The 26,959-nt window shown below is 47.3% G+C and overlaps 1 protein-coding gene across 1 annotated transcript in view; it reads right to left on the bottom strand.

Annotated features, from left to right (window-relative positions):
- LOC147106025 (uncharacterized) overlaps positions 1-24,517 on the bottom strand; it is a 47,703-nt gene extending 23,186 nt beyond the window's left edge. The window contains 1 exon segment of the mRNA XM_086009785.1: positions 24,272-24,517. Coding sequence (XP_085865911.1) covers positions 24,272-24,517 — 246 coding nt within the window.
- Between the last annotated feature and the right edge of the window lie 2,442 nt (positions 24,518-26,959).

Raw genomic sequence — 26,959 nt, forward strand, 5'->3', positions numbered from 1 at the left:
ACATTCTGAGACAATTGAGCTGTAGCAGAAAGGTGAGCTAGCAATTGAATTGGAATTGATTTGAGTTTAAATCAAGGGGATGCATTTGGTCAGTTTGAATTCCTACAGTTTGAATTCTAATTTTGGATTTGACTGCATTTCCATACCTTGAGCACTGTGCCCATACTGGGCTCCAATCTAATTGATCATCTCAGCTTTAAATTTAAAGAGAAAAAAATTAAAAAATGCAAAAGGAGTTTATTGCCTAAAACAGCAGGAGAGAGATGAGCTTCAATGAGGCGAGTGGTCTTGTCTCAACCCTGAATATTCTTATGTTAAAGCAGAGATAACACTTTGGCCAGGAGTTTGTTCGAAGCTGCTTCTGCTCTGCTGCTGTGAGCAGAGTTTCTGCCACACTTGCGGCAAAGTTATGCCAGCGGAGTGGGCACAGATCTGTGGAAATTTCGGGCCTTCGCATCAGATTTCAGGACTTAGGTACCCAGATCCAACTCTGAATCAATATAGATTCCACTTTTCTTGCCGTTATGATTTACTGAAATGATGAACTGACAATGAATGTTAACTGAGAAAGAAGGATACATTTATATAGTGCCTTTCATGATCTCAAGATGTCCCGAAGTGCTCTACAGCCAATGAGGTACTTTTGAAGTGTAGTCACTGTGTAATCATAGAATCATAGAAAGTTACAGCACAGAAGGAGGCCATTTCGGCCCATCATGTCCGCGCTGACCAACAAAGAGCTATCCAGCCTAACCCCACTTCCCAGCTCTTGGTCTGTAGCCCTGCAGGTTAGAGCAACCCAAGTGTACATCCAAGTACTTTTTAAATGTGGTTAGGGTTCCTGCCTCTACCACCCTTTCAGGCAGTGAGTTCCAGACCCCCACAACCCTCTGGGTGAAGACATTTCCTCTCAAATCCCCGCTAAACCTTCCACCAATTACTTTAAATCTGTTCCCCCCTGGTTTTTGACCCCTCTGCTAAGGGAAATAGGTCCTTTCTATCCACTTTATCTATGCCGCTCATAATTTTATACAGCTCAATAAGGTCTCCCCTCAGCCTCCTCCGTTCCAAGGAAAACAGACCCAGCCTATCCAGTCTTTCCTCATAGCTAAGATTCTCTACTCCCGGCAACATCCTTGTAAATCTCCTCTGTACCCTCTCTAGTGCAATCACATCTTTCCTGTAATGTGGTGACCAGAACTGCACGCAGTACTCTAGCTGAGGCCTAACTAGTGTTTTATACAGTTGAAGCATAACCCCCCTGCTCTTGTATTCTATGCCACGGCTAATAAAGGCAAGCATTCCGTATGCCTTCTTAACCACCTTATCTACCTGGCCTGCTACCTTTAGGGATCTGTGGACATGCACTCCAAGGTTCCTTTGTTCCTCTACACTACTCCGTGTCCTACCATTTAATGTGTATTCCCTTTCCTTGTTAGCCCTCCCCAAATGCATTACCTCACACTTCTCCGGATTGAATTCCATTTGCCACTCTTCTGCCCACGTGACCAATTTATTGATATCTTCCTGCAGTCTACAGCTTCCTTCTTCAGTATCAACCACACAGCCGATTTTAGTATCATCTGCAAACTTCTTAATCATACCCCCTACATTCAAGTCTAGATCGTTGATATATACCACAAAAAGCAAGGGACCTAGTACTGAGCCCTGCAGAACCCCACTGGAAACAGCCTTCCAGTCACAAAAACACCCATCAACCATTACCATCTGCTTCCTGCCTCTGAGCCAGTTTTGAATCCAACTTGACACTTTGCCCTGGATCCCATGGGCTTTTAACTTCGTAACCAGTCTGCCATGTGGAACCTTATCAAAAGCCTTGCTAAAGTCCATATACACTACATCAAACGCACTACCCTCATCTACCCTCCTTGTTACCTCCTCAAAAAATTCAATCAAGTTTGTCAGACACGACCTTCCCTTAACAAATCCGTGCTGACTATCCTTGATTAATCCGTGTCTTTCTAAATGAAGAGTTAGCCTGTCCTTCAGAATTATTTCCAATAATTTTCCCACCACCGAGGTTAGGCTGACTGGCCTATAATTACTCGGTCTATCCTTTTCTCCCTTTTTAAACAAGGGTACCACATTAGCAGTCCTCCGGCACCACACCTGAAGCCAGAGAGGATTGAAAAATGATGGTCAGGGCCTCTGCTATTTCCTCTTTTGCTTCGCTTAACAGCTGGGATACATTTCATCCGGGCCTGGGGATTTCTCCACTTTTAAAGCTGCTAAACCCCTTAATACTTCCTCTCTCATTATGTTTATTTCATCTAATATTTCACACTCCTCCTCCCTGATAGCAATGTCTACTTCGCTCCTCTCCTTTGTGAAAACAGACGCAAAGTATTCATTAAGAACCCTACCGACGTCTCCTGCCTCCACACACAGATTATCCTCATGATCTCTAATAGGCCCTACCCTTTCTTTAGTTATCCTCTTACTCTTAATATATTTATAAAACATCTTTGGGTTTTCCTTGATTTTACTTGCCAAGAATTTTTCATGCTCTCTCTTTGCTTTCCTAATATCCTTTTTAATTGCACCCCTGCACTTTCTGTACTCCTCTAAAGATTCTGAAGTAATGTAGGAAACACAGCAGCCAATTTGCACACAGCAAGCTCCCACAAACAGCAATGTGATAATGACCAGATAAACTACTTTTAGTGATATTGGTTGAGGGATAAATGTTTGCCAGGACACTGGGAAGAATTCCCCATCTCTTCGTTGAATAGTGTCATGGGATCTTTTACATCCACCTTAGAGGCAGACGGGGTCTCACTTTGACGTCTCATCCGAAAACTAATTTTTAAATTCTGATCTTAGTTGATCGACAATAGATTCAGTGGTTATACGAGAACAGCTTGCATTTATATAGCTCCTTTAATGCAGAAAAACATCCCACACCATTTCACAGAGGCATAATTTTATAAAATGGACAGCGAGCCACAGAAAGAGAGAATAGGAGAGGGACAAAAACTTCATCAAAGAGGTGGACTTTATGGAGGGCACTAAAGGAGGAGAGCGAGATGAAGAGGCGGAGAGGTTTAGGGAAGAAATGATATTTGGAAAATGCTCCTATTTCTTTCAGTACTGACAAAGCAGTATATGCAAAACCAGTGACTGTGCACTATTTGCGTGTAAGCGTTTTAAGTAAAGAGGAAAACCTGCTCGTTAAAGGCAGCAAAATGTGTTATCAACACTGGTCCTGTGCGATGCTATTGTATATCGAGGAGGTGGTGCAACCTTTATATATGATTCCTCCAGACTGCACACATGGAAAAGGAGTTTGAAATGAAGAGGTTAATAATTTTAGATGATGGTGATTATCGGGTTTCATGATGTAATATAACCTGAAGTAGGTCATGACCTTGGGAGTCAAAGTGCTATAAACGTTAATGGTCAGTAACTAATACACTGGCGATATTCTCCTAATGAAAATAAATACAGCCTTTGATAACTGATTTATGGCAAGATTTTGTTTGTGTTTAGACTAAAGAAGGTTAAGAGCAATTATAGAGAGAATGAGGACAAAATAATACACTTACAACCTACATTTGCCTTTGTTTTACATTGTGCCTTTCACAATTCATTATTTCTGAATTACCCCCTTATCAATGAAATCCAGAAACACCATTGCCATTTAAGTGAGAGTACATCTCTATTTGCGAGCCAGTATTAAAATAAATATAATATAATCGTCCAAGAGGTCAAACTTCATTATCGGTGCTCCAGCTCCTGTATTAACTCAATGGTCCGGATTTTACGGGGCCTATGCACCCCCTGGGATGTGTGGGTCCTTTATACACAGGCGCACGCCCACAGGCCCAGGAACTGCAAGAGTCCGAAGCTCCGGAGCCGTCGGGTAAGTACAAAGTTTTCTTGCGGTTCGGAGGCGTACGCGGGCGGCAGGCATCCGACCGCAATTTGCAGGCCGATGCATTTTTCGATGGGTTGAAGGGAAGAGGTTCTATTGTAATTGTAACAATCCTGTTATAGACCTATTGTACAGGGGAGAATGGTTGGTAGTGAAGGCCACCTTCAGTCAGATGCTGACAGGTGGTGAATGAATTGGAAAGTTCTGCCTGACTTACTGCTGATTCCACTTCTCAGACAGGTGACTGCAGAGAAATCGGCTGAGGGGTGAGGCTGTGTGCAACAAAAGGGTTGTGCTGCGAAAGAAAAAGGAAAGACTTGCATTTCTATAGTGCCTTTCACGATCTCAGGATGTCTTAAAGCACTTTACAGCCAATGAAGTACTTTTTGAAGTGTAGTCACTGTTGTAATGTCGGAAACATGACAGCCAATCTGGGCACAGCAAGCCCCCGCCAACAGCAATGTGATAATGACGAGATAATCTGTTTTTGTTATGTTGGTTGAGGCATAGATGTTGACCAGGACACCGGGGAGAACTCCCCTGCTCTTCTTTGAAATAGTGCCATGGGATCTTTTATGCCCACATGAGAGGGAAGACAGGGCCTCGGTTTAACATCTCATCCAAATGACGGCACCTCCGACTGTGCAGCGGTCCCTCAGCACTGCACTGGAGCGTCAGCCTAGATTTTGTGCTCAAGTCTCTGAAGTGGGACTTCAATCCGAAACCTTTTGGCATAGAAAGCGAGTACTGAGCCACTAACAACAGGCGGCTCTGACTGTCAGGCAGTAGTAGGACAAAGGATTTGGTGACTTTTACATGTCATCTGCATTTAAAAAATCCTTGGCTTTGTAAATAGTTGCATAGAGTACTAAAGCAAGATGCTAAACTTTTATAAAACACTGGTTAGGCCTCAGCTGGAGTATTGTGTTCAATTCTGGGCACCGCACTTTAGGAACAACGTCAAGGCCTTAACGAGGTTACAGAAGAGATTTACTAGAATGGTACCAGGGATGAGAGACTAGAGAAACTGGGGTTGTTCTCCTTAGAGCAACGAAGATTAAGGGGAGATTTGATAGAGATGTTCCAAATCATGAATAGTTTTATTGAGTAAAAAAGGAGAAACTGTTTCCAGTGGCAGAAAGATTGGTAACCAGAGGGCACAGATTTAAGGTCATTGGCAGAGATGACATGAGGGACAAAAATTACGCAGTGAGTTGTCTTGATCTGGAATGCACTGCCTGAGGTGGAAGCAGATTCAATAGTAACATTCAAAAGGAAATTGGATAAATACTTGAAAAGGAAAAATTTGTAGGGCTATGGACAAAGAGCAGGGGAATAAGATTACTTGACTAGCTCTTTCAAAGCACTGGCACAAGCACGATGGCCTTCTTCTCTGCTATATCATTCTATGATTCCAGGAAGGGCTACTGTGAATAATTTGTGTACTAGGTATGAATACTCTAAATAAATTGTGCACTTGATATAAGTACTGTGAATAATTTGTGTACTAGGCATAAGTACTGTGAATAATTTGTGTACTAGGCATAAGTAATGTGAATAATTTGTGTACTAGGCATGAGTACTCTAAATAATTTGTACACTTGATATAAGTACTTTGAATAACTTGTGTACTGCGAATGAGTAACCTGTCGCCCAGCTGAATGCGGTAACAGCCGATTTTCCTCCCGACGATAATGATGAGCTGTAGTAGGCCCACAGCTCGAGGTGAAAATGTTAAGGAGGTCTGAACCTGAAAGCAGTTTAGGCCACCTGGTGAGCGCCACAGCAACACTGCCGATATCGCGCCCATTCAGAGCCCAACACCAAAGTTACCCTCATAATGTGTGGTTCCAAAACGGAGTGCCAGAGTGTGTCCCAACTGTGGCACTTGAAGCCAATACAGATGTTGCTGTTACTTCCATCATTTCAACTTGCTTTTAACCATGATGCACCATTGAGATGGGTGTGTGTTACAGACACTCCATTTTAGTTCAAGGTAGTAACATTATTAACTCACAGGCAACTGTAGTTTATTGCACAAGAGTAATGCAAAACTATGTTTGCCTCCTGTTGGTAGTAAAACCTCATATAATCCAGCGGACATGCGGAATTGAGGCCAGGTGGTGCTCAGAAGCCAAGTGCCGGGGTCTTACAGAGTAAACTAACGTGAAGAATGACTTTGCATGCACAGCAAGTTCCGTACATGTGGTCAGACACCACATAACGTGCCTCAGAAATACATTAAGTCTGAATTGTGGAATGCAAAATACATTGGCATGCAGGAGAGAAGAATGTTGCTATGACCCTCCAAGCATTAAAAAAACAAGGGAGGCAAAGATCCGCACTGACCTCCCCTCACGCACAAGTCTCACTAAACCAGTTGAAGCATAGCGAACTGCAGTTCAGACAGAACTGGTTAAGCAAGACATTAGTTCCTGTCTATTAGACATAGTTTCTGCTCATATGAGTACCAGCGGTGAGCATATTTTGAACCAAGTACAGCTTGGGACAATGTAAAATGTGGTACGGATAAGTAGTATCTAGCAACTGAGGCCTGAAATTATGCAGTGGTATATTACTGTACGATTGCTCAACATGTTCATCTGTAATTCCTCTTGCGCTACTTAGGCGCTACCCATTTATTTTATGTAAGTTAACTCTGCCACTACAATATCAGCTTCAGAGGACGGTTAAGCATTTGAATGCTAATATGCCACAATATAATTTCAGAACCTCTGCGTCTAATAGGGGGTTTTACCTATTGGCTAATAACTCAACTATTCAAAGACAGCAAGGCTGCTTATGTGTGCTCACACAAGCATTATAACAGCTGAATACCTAAAAAGACAGCTGGATTGGCCAAAGCTGGCTGAGCTGATGGGATCTCCTCAACCAGCAAGCCTCTTCCACACTTCTCTAGGACGTTGTCATCAGACCTCTTTAGAGATATTTGAGGGTCATTCCACAGAGGGCATGGGCCCAACATTCACTTCACTATAGCTGAGGTGACTCCTCCAGTCCCCAGAGAACCATTGTGTGGGACATCTTTTGATAGTGGGCCCAGTCTTTCTGAAATCTGAAAATTACCAGCGAGAAACCATCTGTTCATATCCAATAAGTTCATGCATCCTACGCTCATATGTGGTTATTTCTGTTCCAGTGGCACAATTTATCTTCTGCCAAATTTTAGCACAGATAAGCAGAGTGCAATGACAGATACTGCACCAACATGTATGTTGCCTTCATTGTATCTATTCAGCTGAACAAACTATGTTGTGTCACATTACAGGAGCACAGCTGACGGGGGATATATGGGTCTTCCTCTGTTGGCTGTACTCAGGCTTGAGGAACCTATTGACATTACAGACACGTAAAATGTGCATCTTTGAATGTGTGGGAAAGTTTCAGGAGAGTGAGCACGGGGAGCTGGTGTCCATTGATTTATTAGTTGGTTTTACTTTCCACAGCAGAGCTCAGCACAACTGGTTCTTGACTTAAAGTAAAAATGGAAAAGAAACGCATGGAAGTCACCCTCCCTAGGCGAGAGGGAAGCAAGTGGGCAAGATAAAGTATGGTTATATGTCAGCTTGGCTCAGTTGGTAACACTTTTGCCTCTGAGCTGGAAAGGTTATGGATTCACATTGGGTGATAACATCCAGATTGACAGTTCAGTGCAGTGGCTAGCAAGTATTGCATTGTCAGAAATGATCTCCTTTGGATGAAATGTTAAACCTTTCTGACCCGTGACACTATTTAAGGAAGAGCAGAGAGTCCTGGTATCTTGGACAATACTCTTTCTTCAACCAACAACACCAATTTAGGTTAACTGACCATTCACTTCATTGCTGTTTGTGGGACATTGCTCTGCAAAATGGCTGCAATGGTCACCTACAGAAAGATCAAACTTGCATTTATTGTGTCTGCACAACAAATACTCTTGTTAATGTTGTGTAAGCAAACATGACAGCCAATTGGGGACACCATGGCCCCACAAACAGCAAATGAGATGATTGACCCAGTTAATCTAGGGTTAGTTGAGGGAGGAATGTTGGTCAGGACACTGGGAGGACTCTGCTTTTCAAATAGTGCCAAGGGATCTTGTCTATCCACCCAAACAGGCAAATTGAGCTTTGATTTAACATCTCATGTGAAAGATAGCACCTCTGACAATGCAGCACTCCCCAATACTGCAGCGCAGCCTAGAATATGTGCTCAATTCTGGATGGGGCGAGTATCACAACCTTCCGACTCAGAGGAGGAGATGGTTACCAACTGAGCCAAGTGCTCACATAACGAGCATGACTGCACTTCGGAACAGTTCACTCTACGCAAAGCACATGGAGACATTTCGGAGAGATGTGATACGGTGCTATATAAATGCAAGTTAGCTTTTCCTACAACAATACCGGGAAATCGTAATAAGAATAACTACAGAATATTATTTAATATATCTGGAATATTTTTCTGGGTCTCAGTGAAAGGAGTTTACTCTTCTTGCCTATACCTTCAGATCATTCCCTGCTCATTCTGCGACTACCTTTTTTGGGATGTTCATGCTGATTTTACTCTCTCTTCTCTCCGACAATATTACATTATTTCTGTGGATGGTGTGACCTGCAAGTTGCTAAAGTGTACTTATGTCTTCGACACAAATGGTGTCCCCAAGGATTCAACCTCTTCTTGGGGAAAGAACTGCTCTGGTTACTCTGTGTAGTGCTGCAGTAAATTAATTCCTAAAGACTTCTTCTTGTTGGTATTTGTAGTGAAATGTACTCTTGTTGAACATGTTTGCGTTTTTTCGAGAAATAATAACCAGAGGAAATTATGAATACACGTATAGGCCTAGAAATTCAGTATAGCCACTTTTGGGGCGGTAAAGTCGGGCGGCCGCTAAAGTTTGCGCCCGGCGCAAAGTGAAGGCCACTTCGCCGATATTCAGTAGCTTTGGCCAAGGAGTTTGCTTGAGCGCTAAAACTGGCGATGCACGGCTATCTTTAGGCACTAAGCTGGCGGTGCAGACTGATACCGCCGAGGCCGGGCGCAGCGCAGGTGCGGTCATTTCTTGATTGACAGCAGACACCCTGGCGCCGGCCAGCTCTTAAAGGAGGAAGGGTCGACTTGGTTTGCTGCCACGCCCTGGATACTGCAGCCCTCCAGCTAGGCCTAAACACTGCTGCTGGAGAGAAATAGCGCCAGGAAGGATGCAGAGGGCCCGTGAGCGAGCGCAGCGCTTCTCTGCCCATGATTTAAAGGTGCTGGTTAGGGCTTTGGAGAGGAGACGCCATATCTTGTTCCCGGACAGTGGCAAGAAGCCTGCCACCAGGGTGTACAGGAGAGCCTGGAGGGATATCGCCCAGAGGGTCACAGCCACCTGCGATGTCCCCAGGACTGGTGTCCAATGCCGGAAAAAGTTTAACGACCTCACTCGGATTGTCAGGGTGAGTACCCTTTCCAGTGTCCTCCTCATCCTTGCATGTGCACCTCACATTATGGGCAAAGGGACCTCAAAGCCCTAATGGCCAGCCCTCATCCAGCAGCTATGGCACTGGCATGAACATCAATTGCACTTTCTGCACTTTACACACTGGCCAAGCTATTCGACCATGGGAGGCAGTGCATACAGCAACAGGGCACCACACTGGCCAAGCTATTCGACCATGGGAGGCAGTGCATACAGCAACAGGGCACCACACTGGCCAAGCTATTCTACCATGGGAGGCAGTGCATACAGCAACAGGGCACCACACTGGCCAAGCTATTCGACCATGGGAGGCAGTGCACACAACAACAGGGCACCACACTGTACTTAGAGGCCGTCCTTTCTCTTGCAGGCCAAGCTGGCCCAGAATCTGAGGAGCCGGACTGTCACCGGGGGAGGCCGTCCCCAGTTCCAGCAGCTCAGTGACCTGGAGGAGCGCGTGGGTCGACTCATGGGTGGCCGGCTGATTGGCCCCGTTGCATGTGGAGATGCCGACCCTGTGCTGGGCCCCAATGGTAAGGACATGACCTTTTGGACCTCTCTCGTTCCCCTTGCGCTTCAGATCTACATCCTTTGCCACTGTCCGACCAATGCGCTGAATGCCACCACTCATGCCTCCCTTGCTGACGCCCTGTCCTCACTCTAAAGCTACTCTTGTGCCTTCCTGCTTTCAGCTGGTGAGGAGGAGGTCCCTGAAGCTGCCAGTGACAGTCCCTCGGAAGAGGAGGACGAGGAGGAGCAAGAGGAAGGCGGCCCATCGGGGGAACCCTCATCCACGCCAGGGGATGGCAATGGAGGGGACACGTCTTCCCTGGAGGAGAGCCAGGAGGAAGTGTTGCAGGGGGGTGTAGCTCCTGTGCCCAGTGGCGTCGAGCCACGCGGGAAGGGTCGGGCAGCTCGGCAGCCTTCTCCCCAGAGGGGGGAAGTGTTGCAGGGGAGTGTAGCTCCTGTGCCCAGTGGCGTCCAGCCACGCGGGAAGGGTCGGCCAGCTCGGCTGCCTTCTCCCCAGAGGGGGGAAGTGTTGCAGGGGAGTGTAGCTCCTGTGCCCAGTGGCGTCCAGCCACGCGGGAAGGGTCGGCCAGCTCGGCGGCCTTCTCCCCAGAGGGAGAGTCCGGCCTCCAGTCCGGAGACGGTCCTCGCCCAGGAGGTGCGCCTCCTCGATCAAATGTCCGCGGACTCGGATCGCCGGCACACCGAGTTCATGGGGGTTGTGGCACGGTTGCCTGAGGCCATCGAGTCCCTGGCTCATAGTGTGTCCGATTTCGGGGCCTCACAGGCCAGGGGTTTCGAACAACTCGGGGCAGCACAGGCCAGGGGTCTCGAACAATTCGGGGCAGCACAGGACGCGAGTCGGGCCGAATTGAGGGCAGCACAGGACGCGAGTCGGGCCGAATTCAGGGCAGCACAGGACGCGAGTCGGGACGACTTCAGGGCAGCACAGGCAGCGAGTGGCCAGTTGATCAGTGGTGCCGTGCAGTCACTGGCTGGTCTGATGCGGGCACAGACCAGGGCAGTACGGGCACTCACTGCTGCCACACTCGCTGTGTCAGGCAGGCATCGCCAGGGCACCCGCCGCGCTGCAGCAGCACAGCGGTCTGGCCTTCAGCAGATTGCTGCGCTTGCTGCAGTGCCAGCCCGGCCGAGTGCCAGTGTCTCAGGCGAGCAGCGAGCGCCTGGCATCAGCCAGCTTGCCCCCATTGCTGCAGCCGCCACTGCCACTCCCCCAGCGAAGCTGCCACGAGCTGCTGGAGAGACTGATGCTGCCCAGCCACAGCTGCAGCAGTCAGCAGCCGGCCCCTCGAGGGCCAGAGCTCGTCTAGGCCGACCCCCAAGGGCATCTGCCGTCACGCAATGTGCCCCTCAGGAGCCTTCCCCCAGCCTTGCAGCACCCACAGGGCCCAGGTTGAGGCGGAGCAGCAGGTCGGCCAGGGGCCGGAAAAGGCTGGACAAGGACTCGCCCTCTCGGCACACAAAGTAGAGTGTGTTGCCAAATGTTTTTTTATATGGGGGTGGTTGTGTTGTCTATGGGGGGGGTTGTTTTGGTAAGGCCGAGGATGAAGGCCATTTGGATGGAAAAGTTTTGTTATTCCTCCCCAGGTTGTGGGAGTGAGTCATGTGTTTGACTGTTTTTTGGGGGTGTTGTCTGTTTTTGGGTTTCATGTGGGAAGGGCCCTGAGTTTGTTCAATAAAGCTTTTTCTTTATTCAGCTTGTCCATGTTTGATGTTTGAAGTGGTTGTTGCGTTAACCGGCTGAGGGCTTGCGGAGCGGCTGCATTCATGTCCCTTCATTGCCACAAGCCATTCCCTGACAGGGGGCCTAGAAGTGTCGTTCAATAAGCCGCCGACAGACGGCCCTTGGACCTTGTGGCTCCCTCCTGGGCTGGTACTCCTCCTCCTCCTCCTCCTCCTCCTCATGGTCCTCCTGCTCCTCCTCCTGAGGTGGTGGTCCAACATGAGGTGGCAGTGCCTGAGTCCTGCGGATAGCCAGGTTGTGCAGCATGCAGCAAACGACGACGAACTGGGAGACTCTATCCGGCGAATACTGCAGAGATCTGCCGGAGCGATCCAGGCAGCGGAACCGTTGCTTGAGGATGCCAATCGTTTGCTCTATGATGTTCCTTGTGGCTTGATGGCTTTCGTTGTATGCCTCCTCAGCAGGGGTCCTGGGCATGCGGAGCGGGGTCATGAGCCATGTACACAAAGGATAGCCTTTGTCCCCGATAAGCCATCCTCTTGGGGGAGGCTGTGCCTGGAACATGTCAGCCACAGTAGTCTGGCGCAGGATAAATGCATCGTGGCTGCTGCCTGGAAAGCGGGCATTGACAGCTAGGATGCGCTGCCTGTTGTCACACACCAGCTGTACATTGAGGGAATGGTAGCCCTTCCGGTTGTGGTAATCCTCGGCATTGTCGATAGGTGCCCGCAAAGCCACATGCGTGCAGTCAATGGCGCCCTGCACCATGGGGAAGTCCGCGATCCTCGCAAATCCGACTGCACGCTGCTCCTGCCTCTCCAGGGTCATGGGGAAGGAGGTGAATTGGTGTCTCCTTGTGAAAAGGGCATCGGTGACCTGCCGGATGCAGTGATGCACGGCGAACTGGGATATGTTAGCTATGTCCCCAGCAGTGGCTTGGAAGGAGCCGCTTGCATAAAAGTTCAGAGCCACCGTGACCTTCACTTCCACCGACAGAGACGTCCTGCACATCAGCTGTGGATGCAGATCTCTGTGAAGCAGCTGGCAGATCTCTGCAAACACCTCCCTTCTGAAGCGCAGCCTCTTAACACACTGCGCGGCAGTCATGGTGAGATAGGACACCTGCTGGCGGTATTCTCTGAGTGGGTAAGGCCTACGTTGCCGACGCCTGATGCCCCCTCTGCGTCTAGGCATGGCTGCCCCTCTCACACAGCGTCTGCGAGCCCTTCGCACATAATGCTGGAACTGAGGGTTGGAACCCCATGCAGCCCCCATAATATACTTGCAAACAATGAAATCACAACGAGGCAAATTTCCAAGCTCTGGCCAGAAGCCAAAAATACCTCTCCTATGTTGGGCCAAATCAGTAAGGTCTCTTCCTTGGTCTCTGTCCAGAAATCCGTTGCACAAAAGTCATTGCAGCAAAATGGCTGGCCTTTATAGTTCAGTGTAAGTGCCCTTTAATTAACGCTCCCCGAGGCCCGCAGGGCCTCTGCTGCGTTCCACTTCACAGTTCTTAGCACCGCCACGCCCACATTGGGCGGGCGCGACTGAAGTTCCGGTTTGGGGCGCACAAAGGGCGTTGCACGACGAAATGACGTCATAAGCTGCGCGCGCAGCTGAGCGCGCGCAAACACTTTGCGCCGGCGCTAAATGTCTACTGAAGTTGGGCGTAGGCGCAGATCGCCCTGCGCCCGGCCGCTAAGTGCCTAGCGCTCGAGATCTACTCCTCCTAAGGCGCTAACGGCTGGCGCACGCAACTGAATTTCTAGGCCATAGTGTCAAAACACATACCACTAGAGTGATATCCCTCCCCACCCCCCCAACCCCCGCCCCCCCCCGCGCCACCCCCCCGCACCCCCCCAGCCATGGCTTAATCCTCCGAGAAAGAGAATTCATCAAGCACCAGTGATTCCCAGTATTTATGTCAGTGAGAAAGAGAGAAAATGAATGCTGTTAAAATCAAATTAACATTTTTGGCAGAACTATTTTAGCAGGCGTGTAAAACGAGCGATATTGGATCGTCTGCCCGTTGTGCAGCCCCCTGATTTTCCTTTCCATTGACTTCAATGGAGAGGAAGATTGGGCAGAGCACATAATGGGTGGCTGATCTGATATCGCCTGTTTCACACCCTCACCAAAGTTGAAGGTTACCATGTAGTGCACCGTAATTCTATGGGAATATTCGACACGGCCAAAGTACATGTAGTCAGATATTAGAGGGAGGCCAAATTAAGAAAGAACCATCTTAATCCTTTAAGACTGTAGTTATACTACCACTGCTGTGCTGCAGTGACACAAACTCACACTTGAATTAGGTCTGGCGTTCACTCTGGAGTGGAGCAGAGCAAGATCCTTTTGAGGAGGCTGTTTCACATTCCTTGGGTTGACACTGAAATGCACAGGAGGTCCCTAAGATTTCCTGAATATTACCCCAGTTTGGAAGGACAAGAGTTTCTATTTATGACTTTATAGAGTTGTTTTAAGTGAATCGGGAGTGTGGACACTCCTGCCTGTGCTATCTAAACACTTAAATGTTAACAACCTGGAGTGTATCTCTGTGCATCAGCAGACACGTGCTGAACTGTCTTCTGGTCCTGAGGGTTTGATTCATTGCCAGGTTTAAATCGGGCGCCGCCACAGAATCGATTCTACTGGTCTCAGAACAATAGTCACAGTAAAAATGACACTTAGAGGGGCTTCACCATTCGTGTGATGGATTGGTTTACAGCGCATAAAAAAAGTGTAATAATGCTGAATATTAGCTCAGTTTGGAAGGACGAGAGTTTTGATTTATGACCACCCGAATTTTACTGAGGCTGATGGCTAATTCCAAAGGTGGTTCAAAAATAGAATAAGAATTCTGAATCCTTGCTTCTCGGCCATTCCATGCCAGACCTCAGGAAGTGTAATCATGGTGTTGTAAATCAATTATATAAGTTGTAATGTTTGTGCTTTTTTTGCTCCTTTTGCCAATCTACATTGAAGTCAGTGACCTCTCCCTGAATAAGCACCATTATGAAGGCAAACATTTAAATTCACCATTTAAATATTTGTGTTATAATGAACTGGACCTTAAAGTTCTTCTAAGTTTAAACAATTGTCTAAATGCACATATTGAAATAAAGTGACAATAATTAGGCTTTGTTTAAACACAACTTAATCTTTAATCTAGATAAATGTAGAAATTGCAAATTTTTCATAAATACTGTCAGGGAAGTCCAAATAATTAAACTAGTACTGAAGATGAAACATAAACAAATTTCCCTGAGTGCCAGCAGTGTACTAGTTAGAATGTTTCTGTTAAACAATTGATTTATCTTGTAAAATCAAATAGCACTTTTTTCTCTTAATCTCTCTCACTTTAGAATCATAGAATCACGGCACAGAAGGAGACCATTCGGCCCATCGTGTCTGTGCCGGTTGAAAAAGAGCTATCCCGCCTAATCCCACTTTCCAGCGCTTGGATGGTAGCCTTGCAGGTTACGGCTCTTCAAGTGCATATCAAAGTACTTTTTAAATGTGATGAGGGTTTCTGCCTCTACCACCCTTTCAGGCAGTGAGTTCCAGACCCCCACCACCCTCTGGGTTAAAAAATTTCTCCTCAACTCCCCTCTAAACCTCCGACCAATTACTTTAAATCTATACCCCCTGGTCATTGACCTCTCTGCTCAGGGAAGTAGGTCATTCCTATCCACTCTATCTAGGCCCCTCATAATTTTATACACCTCATTTGAGTCTCCTCTCAACCTCCTCTGTTCCAAAGAAAACAATCCCAGCCTATCCAATCTTTCCTCATAGCTAAAATTCTCTAGTCCTGGCAACACCCTCGTAAATCTCCTCTATACCCTCTCTAGTGCAATCACATCTTTCCTGTAATGTGGTGACCAGAACTGTACGCAGTACAGTTCTCTCTGTTTCTCTCTGTTGAAGAACGTAAGAACATAAGAAATAGGTGCAGGAGTAGGCCATACGACCCCTCGAGCCTGCTCCGCCATTCAATAAGGTCATGGCTGATCTTCAACCTCTTTCTGTCCCCTTTCTGTCTTCAATGCATTGAATGAGCTAGTGATTTTAACATGTCAGTTGTGACATTTCCAAACATTCTTTAAAAAGCAATATTAATTTTCATGAATGTTTTCCAGGATCAATAATACCACAGTTGGCTGACACCTTCAGTTGCAGAAATGAATGGAGCTCTGAAGTACATCGCTAAACTGGTGTAAATCAGATGGAATACCTGGTGAGTTACTGAACCTTTGTAACTACACGATTCTGACTGACTGCTGCAGTTTTTCATCCACTGCCGTGTAATTTATTTTTGGTACCTACAGGCAAGATCACCCAACAGTCCATTGCTCATTGAAGCTTAGGAGTGTTCCGGAGTCCACATGTTCCCCTCCTGCAGTTAATTGAAACTTCATGCTTCCACTTTGCTAACTTCAATGCAGATGGGACTAGGATACCTGTTATAGTGTTCAGCAGGCTTACTGTAAGGATTTATCAGTGGACATTTTATTTTATGAACGATACAAGATATTTAGCCAATTCAAATGTTATACACTCTCTTCTTTTTCCCCTCCCCCAGAAAAATTCTCCACACCTCTCCTGAAGGCAGTGACTCATATTGGGGTACAATTCCATGGGTGTTGGCAATCCTCACGTACCTGCCATATGATTTAAGCCAGGTCAACAGTTGCAACAGAACAATCAGCATAAATGCCCCTTGGCCCAGGGAGGGAAGCCTGGGTTCCCACTCTCTCTTGCTATCCACTGACTCTGGATAGTGCGGATGTGTGAACATTGGGTGAAAGAGAACGAGAACTGCGCTTGGTGTAATGCCATCGATGCCCAAATAGCCTGCCAACACTCAGTGGCTCACAAATGAAGGAGAGGCACTTGGGCGAGAGAATAGAGGCCTGTTGTCACTTGTGAAACCATACCCCAGCAAGTGTTGGCGGTTCCAGGAAAGAAAGTGAGAAAACGGGTAGAAAGATGTGTGCAAAATCATACCCCAAAAATCCAATGGGGCCGATTGTAAGCACCACTGCCTGGGGCATATGGGTCGAAAGCAGCCGGAAAGTGGCGCCGGGTCACTTCCTGCCCCATCTACATTCCAGCCTCCGCCATCTTGGGTGGGGCCCTGAGATGGGCACCTGGAGCACCCACCTGTTTCAGCCAGGAGGCCACTTGTAATATGCGGATTGGGTACTACGACATACACAGGACCTCGATTGCAATTTTGCAGCACCAATGGGCGCCGCACACCCGCTGCACATCTGTAGCGGCATTGAGCGGCCTAACCAGCGATCCTTAAAGAGACTGCTGGAGGCCGCACAGAAAACAGACAACTTTTTTTTTTAATTGCTAAGACTGCTCCTCCTGGACCCACAAAAAATATCTGTGGGCCCAGGAGGAGCAGTCTTAACAATTTAAAAAAAAAAGTTGTCTGTTTTCTGTGCGGCCTCCAGCAGTCCCTTTAAGGATCGCTGGTTAGGCCGCTCAATGCCGCTACAGATGTGCAGCAGGTGTGCGGCGCCCATTTGTGCTGCAAAATGGCAATCAGTCCAGTTGTCAACCCGAGCAAGGCTTACCCCCCCCAGCAATTGCCTCCATCCTCCGCCAGGCTCTGACTGTCCGCCAGCCCGTGTAGGAGCCGACTGATTTCCTGCCCTCCCCAACTGGCGAGCTGCCTTGAGCACCAGTTTTGTGCCTGCAGCTCACCGGCTGCATGTAAGTGAGGCCTGGGCCTAATGGCGGTAACAATGGGTGGGTGGCAGGAGTGCTCTGCCCACTGGCTGCCCATAGTGTGCCTAAAATTAGCCTCAACAAAGTGGTTTATGTGTATGTGACAGATAAAAAATATATAGAAAGCATTGCATTTATGTAGTACCTCATCACAGCTCTGAGAAATCACTTCACACACATTAGTTTTGAAGTGTTATTACGTAAGTAAAGGGATCATCAGAAAAATATAAATCTCAGCAGCTTTCTACAGACAAGCTTAATTTATCTTTTAAATTATAACCTCGCTGGAGGTAGGAAATGAGAGCAAGTCGCTTTAGCCGTACACATTTGGGCGGTATCTTCGCAGGAAAGAATATTTACTAAGGCTTAAAAGGCTTTTAATTCTCTTCTTATGAATTTAATATTGCTTTAATAGGGGGAGGAGAAGGGTGTATGGAAAGTACTTGTGATAACCCACAGTCAGAATCTCCACACAGCAGCTGTGACTAGTGACTGTTCACCTGATTACTCACCACTACTCATCGCCACTTAGCAACCTCAACAGACGGAGCGTTATCCTGCTCCACAGAAGGTCATGGTATGAGCCGGACTGTGAAGCGGATGTGGTTTTGGCAGAAGCACCTGAGGTTCATTTCATAGGAAGGATAATTGAGATTTTCACGCACCATCGTCTATCTGTTAAAGGAGTCTGGAAATCAGGCAAATCCGACCCAGCTGTTTGACTATGGGGAAGGGACAGAACCCCAGGCTGCAGATCTTAGAAGCCAAGACACAACAGCAGCAAGAGTCCTCGTGTGCTTTTTTGTACGGTCGTGAATTTTTTTTAACTGTGATGTGTCAGTGGTGGTGGCATTGAGTTGAGGGGGTGGGGGGAGGGATACAATCGGAGGAGTCGGCCTCTTAACTGCTTCTCGCTTGGACGTGCACAGAGCGCCATTTTGTCGCCAGGTCCTCACGCACGACTATTGTGAGACCTTCAAAAATGATGCAAACCGGTTTGAAGCCATTTCCCACTTTCAGCAGTAAAGTCATTCAGTACCCGTTTAAAACGGATGCTGCCCTGAGGGCCCTTTTGCCCATTTTGAAGACTGTACTCTTAAAAGCGAGCGCCATTGTTAGCTGTAGAATCTTGTTTTGCTGCAGTATCAATCAATCAATCGATCAATCAATCAATCAACTTTATTGTCATTGTTAGTGCACAAGTGCAGTACAACGAAATGTAGGCTTGCGGCTCCCGAGAGTGTACATTTAGATTAAGACAATTAAACATTCAACATACATTTGGCTTGTAATACATTAACATAAACATAACCATAATAAAGTGCATTGGCAGATGTGCAGGCTTTAGAGTTTATTTGTGGAGTTCAGTAGGATGGCAGCCCTGGGAAAGAAGCTGTTCCTAAATCTGGTCGTATGGGTGCGAATGCATCTGTAGCGTCTCCCAGATGGCAGGAGGGCGAACAGACTGTGGCTGGGGTGGGTAGGGTCTTTGATGATGGACTGTGACCTCCGTAGACAGCGTTTCTGGTATATGTGCTCTATGGTCGGTAGCCGGGTGCCGGTAATGCGTTGGGCAGTTTTGACTACCCGCTGCAGGGCTTTCCGGTCATAGTAGCTACAGCTGCCATACCATACTGTGATACAGTTTGTCAGGATGCTCTCTATAGTGCAGCAGTAAAAGTTAGAGAGGATCAGGGGTGACAGGTTACATCCCTTCAGCCTCCTTAGGAAATATAGGCGCTGCTGGGCCTTCTTCACCAGAGAGGAGGTATTGAGTGACCAGGAGAGGTCTTCCGTGATGTGGACTCCGAGGAACTTAAAGCTGTCCACCCTTTCCACCACAGCCCCATTGATGTGGATGGGGGTGTGACTTCCGCCTTTAGACTTCCTGAAGTCCACAATGATTTCTTTGGTTTTCTTGATGTTAAGGGCCAGGTTGTTATCGGCGCACCACTTCACGAGATGCTGGGCCTCCTCCCTGTAGGCTGACTCATCGTTGTTGGTGATCTGGCCTACTACCGTGGTATCATCCGCAAACTTGATGATGGTGTTGGAACCATGAACAGCCACACAGTCGTTCATTAAGATTTTTTCCCCCCATTGTTTTTGTTGTATTTTTCAGTGGCTCCCTATTTTCCATGAGTGACTTTTGGCAGCTCAAATTAAAGTTGCTGCAACCATAATTCTGAGGATTCTGGTCTCAGGTCCATAGCGACAGTACAAATGAAGCCTGAGAATGAGCTATTTGGTGGTTTTGGAAGAAGAACAGGAGGCATAAAGGGAAGTGCACTGACATCTGAGAGGGACTTGCCATATCTATCCTTACACGGCTATACTTGACTAAAGCCAAGATGATCCCCTCGACATGTCTGAGGAGATCTGGCTTCGAACATTTGGCTTCAATCGAGTCAGACCTTCAGACAAGCTACGTGACAATGAGGCCCGCGGCCCAATATCTCGGGAGCCTCGGGCCTCACCATTCTATTGCAAGGGTACTTACCTTTCCTTCCCCCACCCAAAGCGCCCAAAAATGGGCGCTCCCGAATTGTGCATTCTGTCAAGGACCAGTGTATGCTTGTGTGCCAGTCAATGAATGAATAAATGGGTGGAGAATGAATAACAAGAAAAGTATGGTTCTAGCCCTAAGCTTGAGAGAGGCCTTCTCCACTCACCCTCTGGCCTCCCACCTCAGAATTTGAAGGGCCCTCTCCTCAGAGAGTCAATAGTGTTCATTGCAAGGTCTCCCGTCATTCTGCATTGTGACCGGCCTGTTAGGTGTTTAATTTTTCTGTAAGCAGATACAAAATGTTACATTGGAATTTGGAAGAGCGTGTACCATGTTATCCAAGAGCCCAGCCTAGTTGCTATCTTGTGCGAGTCCCTGAGAATCTAGCGTGCAAAATAGCTCGTGTTGGCAGCATGCCTGGTAGACCTCACTTGCAAGATTTATGTGGGACGTTAGAAGCATATTTCTGTGCTAGCGATGAAGTGTGCCCTACAGCAACATGGACATGCATATGTAAGCTAGCTGAAAGGATGCTTGAGAGTTTGCCCTACTGCCTCAGTAAGACAGCAGCAAGGTGCAAGTGAACTATTGCCGGCATCCGTCATCAGGAAGACTATACACTAAAAAGAGGCAAGGTGTTGGCGCTCTTATCTTGGTAATCCCCATGCGTTCAAAAAATTCCGTACACATCTGCAGCTATGAACTATGGATGTGGGAGAGTGGCTTGAAATGGCCACTCAGGTATTTTGAACTGCGCTTCCGATGAGGAGGTGCCCCGCAGCTCCAAAGAACACAGCCCTCCCTTGCAACACTTGCTGGAGTAACTCAGTGGTAACATTCTGGGTAGGAAGTATCTAGCCATGCTGCTCCAGGCATCATGAGTGTGGGACAAGCTTGATGGACCAGCTGATCTTTTCCTGCCTGCCATTTTTGTATGTTTGTATGTAAGATCTGTGATGAAGGCCCTACTGATTGCTCAGTGGATAAATGGCTATCAGACCAGGAAAGTCCCAGGCTTGATCCTTGGCCTGTATTGAATTGGCTCCTCTCGGGTGAGGCAGGGGTAGGCCGGTGCTACAATTGGTTTTGGTGTTCCTGAGCTTAGGTAGGGGGCAGGTCAGGCAGAGTCCCTACTCCTGTTATCTGCCCAATGACCTATGCTGCAAACTGCAGGTTTGGATGTTCATTGAGGACATGGTTGGACACATCTGTGATTTCCCCATCCCAGTCTTCGCCTCCCCCCTTGCAGTCAATTAACTTTTTGCTGCCCACTGTCTAGGCTCACATATAACACATGAAATACTGAATCTGCATAGTATTTTAATGCATTTCAGACTATGATTTAGCACTAAATCATCTTAATATGTATATTTGAGTTTTCTTTTATCACGCAGTCATTTAGACAAGGTAACAGAGGACTGCTCCAGCGGAGCAGGACTAAGGCAAGAGGAGAAAACTGCGTGATAAAAGAAAACTCAAATATACATATTAAGATGATTTAGTGCTAAATCATAGTCTGAAATGCATTAAAATATTATGCAGATTCAGTATTTCATGTCTGTATATATGTCAAAATTCATCAGCCATTGAATGAGTGTAGGTAATAACTTCTTACCTTTTTATATATATTTTTACCAGAGGGGTGAATAATTAGACAGACGAAAAACAAATGGAATTGGTCGCCAATGCACAGCACCACAAGGGACATGAGTTGTCATTAGGATGGGCATCGTAGAGTATGACAGTTGTGGAATGAAGGAATGCAGAGAGAAGTAGCAGTTATAACTGACTTGGATTCCTTTCTCCTCTAGATGGGTAAATATGTATTTAAAAAAAAAATCATTTATGGGATGTGGGCATCGCTGGCAAGGCCAGCATTTATTGCCCACCGCTAGTTGCCCTTGAGAAGGTGGTGGTGAGCCGCCTTCTTGAACCGCTGCAGTCCATGTGGTGAAGGTACTCTCTCAGTGCTGTTAGGGAGGGAGTTCCAGGATTTTGACCCAGCGACGGTGAAGGATCGGCGATATACTTCTAAGTCAGGATGGTGTTTGACTTGGAGGGGAACTTGCCGGTGGTGGTGTTCCCATGCGCCTGCTGCCCTTGTCCTTCTAGGTGGAAGAGGTCGCGGGTTTGGGAGGTGCTGCCGAAGAAGCCTTGGCAAGTTGCTGAAGTGCAACATGTATGCCAAACATTGCGAAATAATCCCGGTTTCAATCAGTGAAACGTTTTAATTAAAGCAGAAAGTTCGGGAAAAACATACAGCAGGCCAATCAGCATCTGAAAGCGAGGTACGAGTTAATGGCTGGGAATTTCCCTGCAGCTGCTCCCGATCCAGTGCCTTAAGTTGATCAGAGGTGTGGCGGGAAGTCCGTTTAGCCACACGCCTGGGCGCAGTTATTGCAACAGAAGCTCAGAGGAATTTCTGGCCAGGTGAGGCTCTTCATCCACAATTGATAATGTTGATTGTGGACTAAATAAATTTACATTTTAAAACCAATTGATAGTTGGAAACTAACATCGTATCTTGTGCCTTTTGAAAAATGCAAGTTATATTTAGGTGGAATATTTTTTACAAGTTGGCTTCGCCTCACCTCACCTCCTCAGAAAGATCTTCCTTTTTAAAAGGCTCATTGGAGCCCTCTCACTGCATGTTGCCCTCTTCAATCTCTAGGTTAAACTAAAAGGTATGTCACATATATAATTTAACAGGAATTTACTAAGTATAGTGCACCTCCTAAAGTGACCTAAAATGTACGATCAGATTGCCAAAGGTCATCTTAATTACCAACCAAATCTGGTTACCCATCCATCAGGTAAATACATGACCTTCAGTCACTCACAGGTCTGTTTTTTCGCCCCTTGTAGAAGAGAATGCAAACCGCAAGGGAGAGGAGAGGACTGGAGGTGGGCCGCCACAAATACTACAGCTCACAGATACAGAGGAGGATGCCATGGAGCTAGTGGCACATCTGTGTCCCTCTGAATCGGAGATGGCGTGACAGGGAACTTGCAGATAGCCGGTGAGTGAATTACAAATATCTTTGACACACATGCTGACTTTATTTCATCAATGACTGAACTATGAGAAGATTGAGTATGGTGGTTGTGAAAATTGTTACTTTTCCACGACTAATTTATATTCCTGTCTATCATCTTCCAGGGCCTTCACATGTACAGCAAGTGTCGCAGAACATGCATGAGAGCGGTTCCTCAGATGACCTCATTCCTTCTAAGGGTGCACCGTCACAGGACGTACAGCCATGTGTCAGATACACACACTTCGGTGGGTCAACTTAGACAGTTAATTGGGTTTTCACCTGGCAATTCACACCTCACAAGTGAACACGAGCAGACACTGGTGGCAGGAACAGCTGTGGAAAGTCCGTGTTGGGAGGTGCAATGCTCCCCAAGCTCCAAGCTTTACTCAGCTGGGCACAGATGCTGAACCCCAGGGGCTATAGTTGAGAAAGACAATGCTAGGGGTGCATCAGCAACTTGTCGAGGTACTGACAGGTGTACCATGCATACTCTCTACAATAGCGGAGAGGATGGAGGAGGCCAACTCGATCTCCCTAATGGACTGGTGGTGCAGGTAATTGTGAGAATGTAGCCATGGAGAGAGAGGTCACCTCCATGGAGCTTCAAGCATGGCTCTCAAATGAGTCCATGCAGGCCATTAGCATGGCACTGCAGACTTTAGATGCCAACATGTCCGCCACCTTCAACAGGATGACAGATACATTATCCGTGACCACAGCCGGCCTGCAGCACAGTGGTAGGAGTGATGTGGCGCTGACCAAGGGGAGGGATGATGGCGAACGGGGACATGGTAGTGGGAACACCACTCAAAGCACTCCCACTTCTCACCCATTGCTCCCCCCTCAGCCAGTACTGACATGCTGCCTTGCCTTCCGATGGCTGAGTCTGCTCCTGCACAGGTGGAGCAGTCTTTGGTGGGGCCTTAGGGGCTCCAAACCCCAGAGGGCGTAGGCCAAGTGTGTCTCAGCAGTCATGGCAGGGCTCTGAGCAGCCTGCCTCTACTTCTGCTGAAGCCACAGGGGATGCACCACGTAGAAGCGGCAGGAAGCGTAAGAGAAAGGTTTGTAATCCACCAAGGGTTTGCACATGGGTGTTTGACAAAATGTTATGTTGTTAAGTTTCCTTTTCTTATAACACATAAAATGTGATGTGCACCACTCCACGTCTTGTCCATTCTTGTGTCCAGAGTGTCAACTCGCCCTTTTACTTGTTTCATGATGACTGTCAATACATGACGGGACCCATTGGGCAGTTGTGCATTGGGTGGATGTGTAGTTGAAGGACTGTTTGGTGCAAAGGTCGGGTGGGGTTGGTGCTGGAGGCGGGAGCGGGCTGGAGGATTTCACTTGTGCTTTTTTCCTGTGTGAGTCACTGGTTGCTAAACTTTTGAGCTAATAGGGCACCCCTGACAGCAATGCACTCGGCTGTTCTGGCAATGGGCACCCCATCCTTATGTTCTGCTTCCTCCTCCTCTTCAATGTTCTCCTCATCTAAAGATGTCTGATGAGCGCCTTTGTCGTCCTTCACCTGCAGTCCTCTCTGCTGCACAATGTTGTGCAGGATGCAGCACACCACTATTATTCTGGACACCCTCACTGGCGAGTCCTGAAGGATGCCTCCAGACCCATATAGACACAAGAAGCGCATCTTCAACATTCCGATGGCTTGCTCTATGGACACACCTGGTGGTCAGGCGTTTCTCGTTGTAGCGCTCCTGCGCCTCATTGGTGGGGTTCCTCATGGGTGTCATGAGCCAAGTTTGAAGTGAGTATCCCTTGTCTCCTACAAGCCAGCCCTTAGGTCTGCTTCCTGGAAGGAAAGGGACTGGAATGTTGGACTGCCGCAGAATGAAAGCATCAGGACAGCTCCCAGGGAATCTGGCGCAGACCTGCATCAACCTTCGCTTGTTGTTGCACACCAGCTGAACATTGATGGATGAATATCCCTTGCGGTTGATCAAAACTTTTGCTTGCTGTGGTGCTTGGATTGCTATGTTTGTGCAATCAATAGCATCCTGTGCCTGTGGGAATCCAGCCAGAGAGGCTCATTCTGGTTATTGTCATCTAAGGGGAAATTTACATAACTCCCAGCCCTGGCAAACAATCCATCCCTCACCTGCCTTATGTATTTATATGCAGTGGACTACTAGACCCTCTGTGTGGAAGGAACCAGGGGCAAAAATATTGAGGGCAGTGGTGACTTTCACAGCCACTGGTAATGAAAGGCCACCAGGTCTTGCAGGGAGCAGGTCTTCTTCTAGGAGGCTGCAGATGTCTGCATGACAACCTCAGCCTATGGAAGCACTGCTCTTCCGAGAATTCAACGAAGCTGAGCCTCTGTCTGTACACCCTGTTACGCGGGTAGAGCCTCCTGCGACCTCGACCCCTCTGTTGGTCTCCTGTACACATGCTGATCCCACCACAGCACGTCGTCGCTGCCATGGATGGTGATGGTCTTTTTCTTCTGATGTAACTGTCAAAAGCATCCAAGGGGTCTGCCATCCTGCTGGTGTCTGTTTGATAGCCTCCAAACTTCTCCAAAACCTGTATGATAACAAGAACTCTCTGCTAAACATCTTGCCAGAGAGAACTGACAAAGCAGCTGTAAGAACTGAGCCTTTATTGAGTTTGGGCAATCTGAAGTTGATAAACCCCCATGAAGCACACCTAAAACTTGCCTCCTTTTTACTGGTCCGTTTCCAGGGCCCTGGGAAACCCACACTGGAGGCGATAAATCCGAAGGAAAGTTAAAATTCCTGTCAAAAAGCCCTAATTTGCATGCAATTATCACCTTAAATGATGTCTTTGTTACCCACCTGCCTGCTTTAATGATTGCACTGACTCCAGTGAGCAGATTACTTGCACGCAGCCAAATGCACCTCAGTGAAACCCGGAAGTTGGCACGTTGGAGCCGGGTTGCGGTCATGATTCTTTTTCTACAAATATTGGGCCAGTAATTCCGGTCCCAACGCGTGAGTACGGACGGGGTACTCACGTGTGGGCCCGTTGGAAGTGCCAGATTTCAGCATGCAGAGCGCATGCGCGGGAAACCGGCATTTCCTCCAAGGGGTTCAGAGGTCCAACGCATGCGCGCAGGACTCTGCGCACACGCGTTGAACTTCCTTCTTTTTGACAGGTTTGCCCGTGTGTAAGGGCCTGAACTTTTTAGACATATAAAAAGGAGGCGTAAGGACTTGATTCTTTAAGGTAAGTGGTCTATTATTTAAAATTATAACATTTTTTCCACAGCTTTATTGTTTTTAAGGACTTTACAGTAAGGTAAGTTTATTTTTAGACCCGATTTCTTAAAAAATTATTTTTTTCAAAAATTTGATTAATTGTTTAAAATAGTTTTTTTAAGTTATTTATAGTTTATTTAATTATTGGGATGTTTTAAAAATTTTTATTTAAAGTTAAACTAGTCTTTTGGGCGCCCGTACTTTTCATGAGTTTGCCAGTTCTTACTATCAAACTCATGAATGAAGTTTCCCCTCCCCTGATTGGCTGCACAGTGCTCACCTGATCCCAGCCGGCACATCGCACTAACTACACCGCTGGATCAGGCAAGCACAGCGCGCCGACATCTGAACCGGGCCAGTGACAGGAATTCCAAGCAGTCCCAGGCTTCAGATGTCGGCGCGCCGGGTGAGTGCACATCGGAGGCTTGCACGCGCGGCAAGCCCCCGAACCTAATTTCTGGGCCATTACTACGCACCCGATCCCAACCCACCCGCTCTTGCCTGTTAAAATCCCCCCCCCGCCACCTCAGTGTGTCTCATTATTGCCTAGAAGTGTTTTAGATATTAACATGTTGATATATTTCTTTGTCCACTTTTTTAACAGAAGTATTAAACCATTTAAAATACGTTCAGCCTTTGCACACAGTCATTTCTCAGCCGTCCGTCATGTCTGTCTGTTTTGCAGGAAATTGGCCTGCCCAGCGGAGGTCAGGAGCACTTTTCATCCTGAGTGGCAAAAAAACCCGCTATACAAAGCAGTGTAAGCCAACCAAACTCAGCAGATCGATTCAAACTATTTGCTAACTACCAAAATCCCTCCTGCTATCCTGCGTGTGCCAAACACACGATTTATATCCATT

This window comes from Somniosus microcephalus, chromosome 16 (genome assembly GCF_052327205.1).
Source record: "Somniosus microcephalus isolate GS21.2 chromosome 16, FLI_Smic_1.0, whole genome shotgun sequence".
Taxonomy (NCBI): Eukaryota; Metazoa; Chordata; class Chondrichthyes; order Squaliformes; family Somniosidae; genus Somniosus; species Somniosus microcephalus.